The sequence below is a fragment of the Pan paniscus genome, chromosome 12 (assembly GCF_029289425.2).
Source record: "Pan paniscus chromosome 12, NHGRI_mPanPan1-v2.0_pri, whole genome shotgun sequence".
Lineage (NCBI taxonomy): Eukaryota > Metazoa > Chordata > Mammalia > Primates > Hominidae > Pan > Pan paniscus.
In genome coordinates, this window is record NC_073261.2 from 38,053,493 (window position 1) to 38,055,312 (window position 1,820).

The 1,820-nt window shown below is 43.8% G+C and overlaps 1 gene segment (V, D, J or C); it reads left to right on the forward strand.

The window, feature by feature from the left end:
• Positions 1 to 203: 203 nt before the first annotated feature.
• LOC100981219 (immunoglobulin kappa variable 2-24-like) lies at positions 204 to 1,057 on the forward strand. The segment is given in 2 exon segments: positions 204 to 268; positions 726 to 1,057. Coding segments are annotated over 2 exon segments (381 nt in total).
• Positions 1,058 to 1,820: the final 763 nt, after the last annotated feature.

Here is a 1,820-nt window from a genome sequence, read left to right on the forward strand (position 1 = left end):
TTGTTATTTCTGCCAGTTTTTTCTCAAGCATACAAAATATGTTGTTCATAGGAAAGGCCCCCATACCCCTGCACATATCATGTTATTTCTACACCACTGCACCCACCAGGGGATTTGCATATTGTCCCCCAGGGAGGACCTTCCCTTGCAAGTCTGAGATAAAAGCTCAGCACCAACCTTGACTTGACTAATTAGGACTCCTCAGGTCACCTTCTCACAATGAGGCTCCTTGCTCAGCTTCTGGGGCTGCTAATGCTCTGGGTCCCTGGTGAGGACAGAAGAGAGATGAGGGAGGAGAATGGGGTGGGAGGGTGAACTCTGGGGGCCCCATTGCCTCCCAAGTGTGTTCTGTCCTCATGTTAGATGTGTACTCCTCATGTTAGATGTCTTGTACTCCAGGATGGGGCTTGTAACTTTTATATCTGCGTGAGTAAGGCATGTGAGGTTTAGATCTGTAAGAATGAGGAAGATTCCAGAAGGAACAAAGACCAGTGCTCCGGTGAAGACTCTAACAGAGAAAGAGGGAATGGTAGAGGAAAGTTCTAGCACTCAAAGCACTCTGCTGTGCTTTGAAAATATGTTTTTATTTTGAAATTATATATTACTAGGGTCTGAATCCAATGATAAAAATTGATTTAGCCTGAAATAAATAACAGAAGAAAAATTATTTTAAAATTGTGCTTAAAGTTTCTACATAACCTTGCACTTCTCTCTCATTATTTCAGGATCCAGTGGGGATATTGTGATGACCCAGACTCCACTCTCCTCGCCTGTCACCCTTGGACAACCGGCCTCCATCTCCTGCAGGTCTAGTCAAAGCCTCGTACACAGTGATGGAAACACCTACTTGAGTTGGCTTCAGCAGAGGCCAGGCCAGCCTCCAAGACTCCTAATTTATAAGGTTTCTAACCGGTTCTCTGGGGTCCCAGACAGATTCAGTGGCAGTGGGGCAGGGACAGATTTCACACTGAAAATCAGCAGGGTGGAAGCTGAGGATGTCGGGGTTTATTACTGCACGCAAGCTACACAATTTCCTCACACAGTGGTACAGCCCTGAACAAAAACCTCCCACTGGAGTGGCCCAGCTGCTCAAGTGTGTTGTTTCTCTGGGGAGCAGTTGAACAGAATCTCTATCTGTATGAGATAAACATGTTGGAGAACTCAGGGCAACAGGTTGCATCTGAGGGTTCTGTCCCATGGGTGCCTCAGTTGTACGTCAGGCAAAACCTGTTCACAGCCCTGTCAGCTGCAACAGCCTTGGCATGGCATAAGCCATAGGAAACCAGAGGTGATCCCAGTGCCTGCACAGGTAATAGACTGCCCTGAGGGAGAGCTTAAGAAAATCCTATTCCAATCCTCCCTGCCTTGCCTGCATTGGGAAATAAGACTTAAAGAAGTAAATAACCAGACAAGTAACCCAGATTCGTTGCAACACTTGTTGAATATATCTTGAGGTTTAGCAGTTTAAAGTCTATATTTAAGAGGATAATATGTGGTAATATCCAAAAATTGAACTTTTCAACTTTCCTAACTTCTTATTTTTCTCTTTCACCACCTATCTTCCCACCACATATTGATGGTGGAAAGAGCCTTCCGCACAAGCTGTCATCATGAGGAGCTGGATGAGGGCAATTAGTGAAAATCTTGGATTTCAGCCTCAGAATGGACTTTTGTAAATTGGTGAGAGATAGAAAATATGAATGCTAAAATTATTTTATTCGCTTCGATTGTGTCTTGCTGACAGAAAAGGATAGTTTTTGAAATTTCAGAAGTTGAGTTTCATAAACAGAAACTTAAACTAGAAGACATAGGTTATAGAA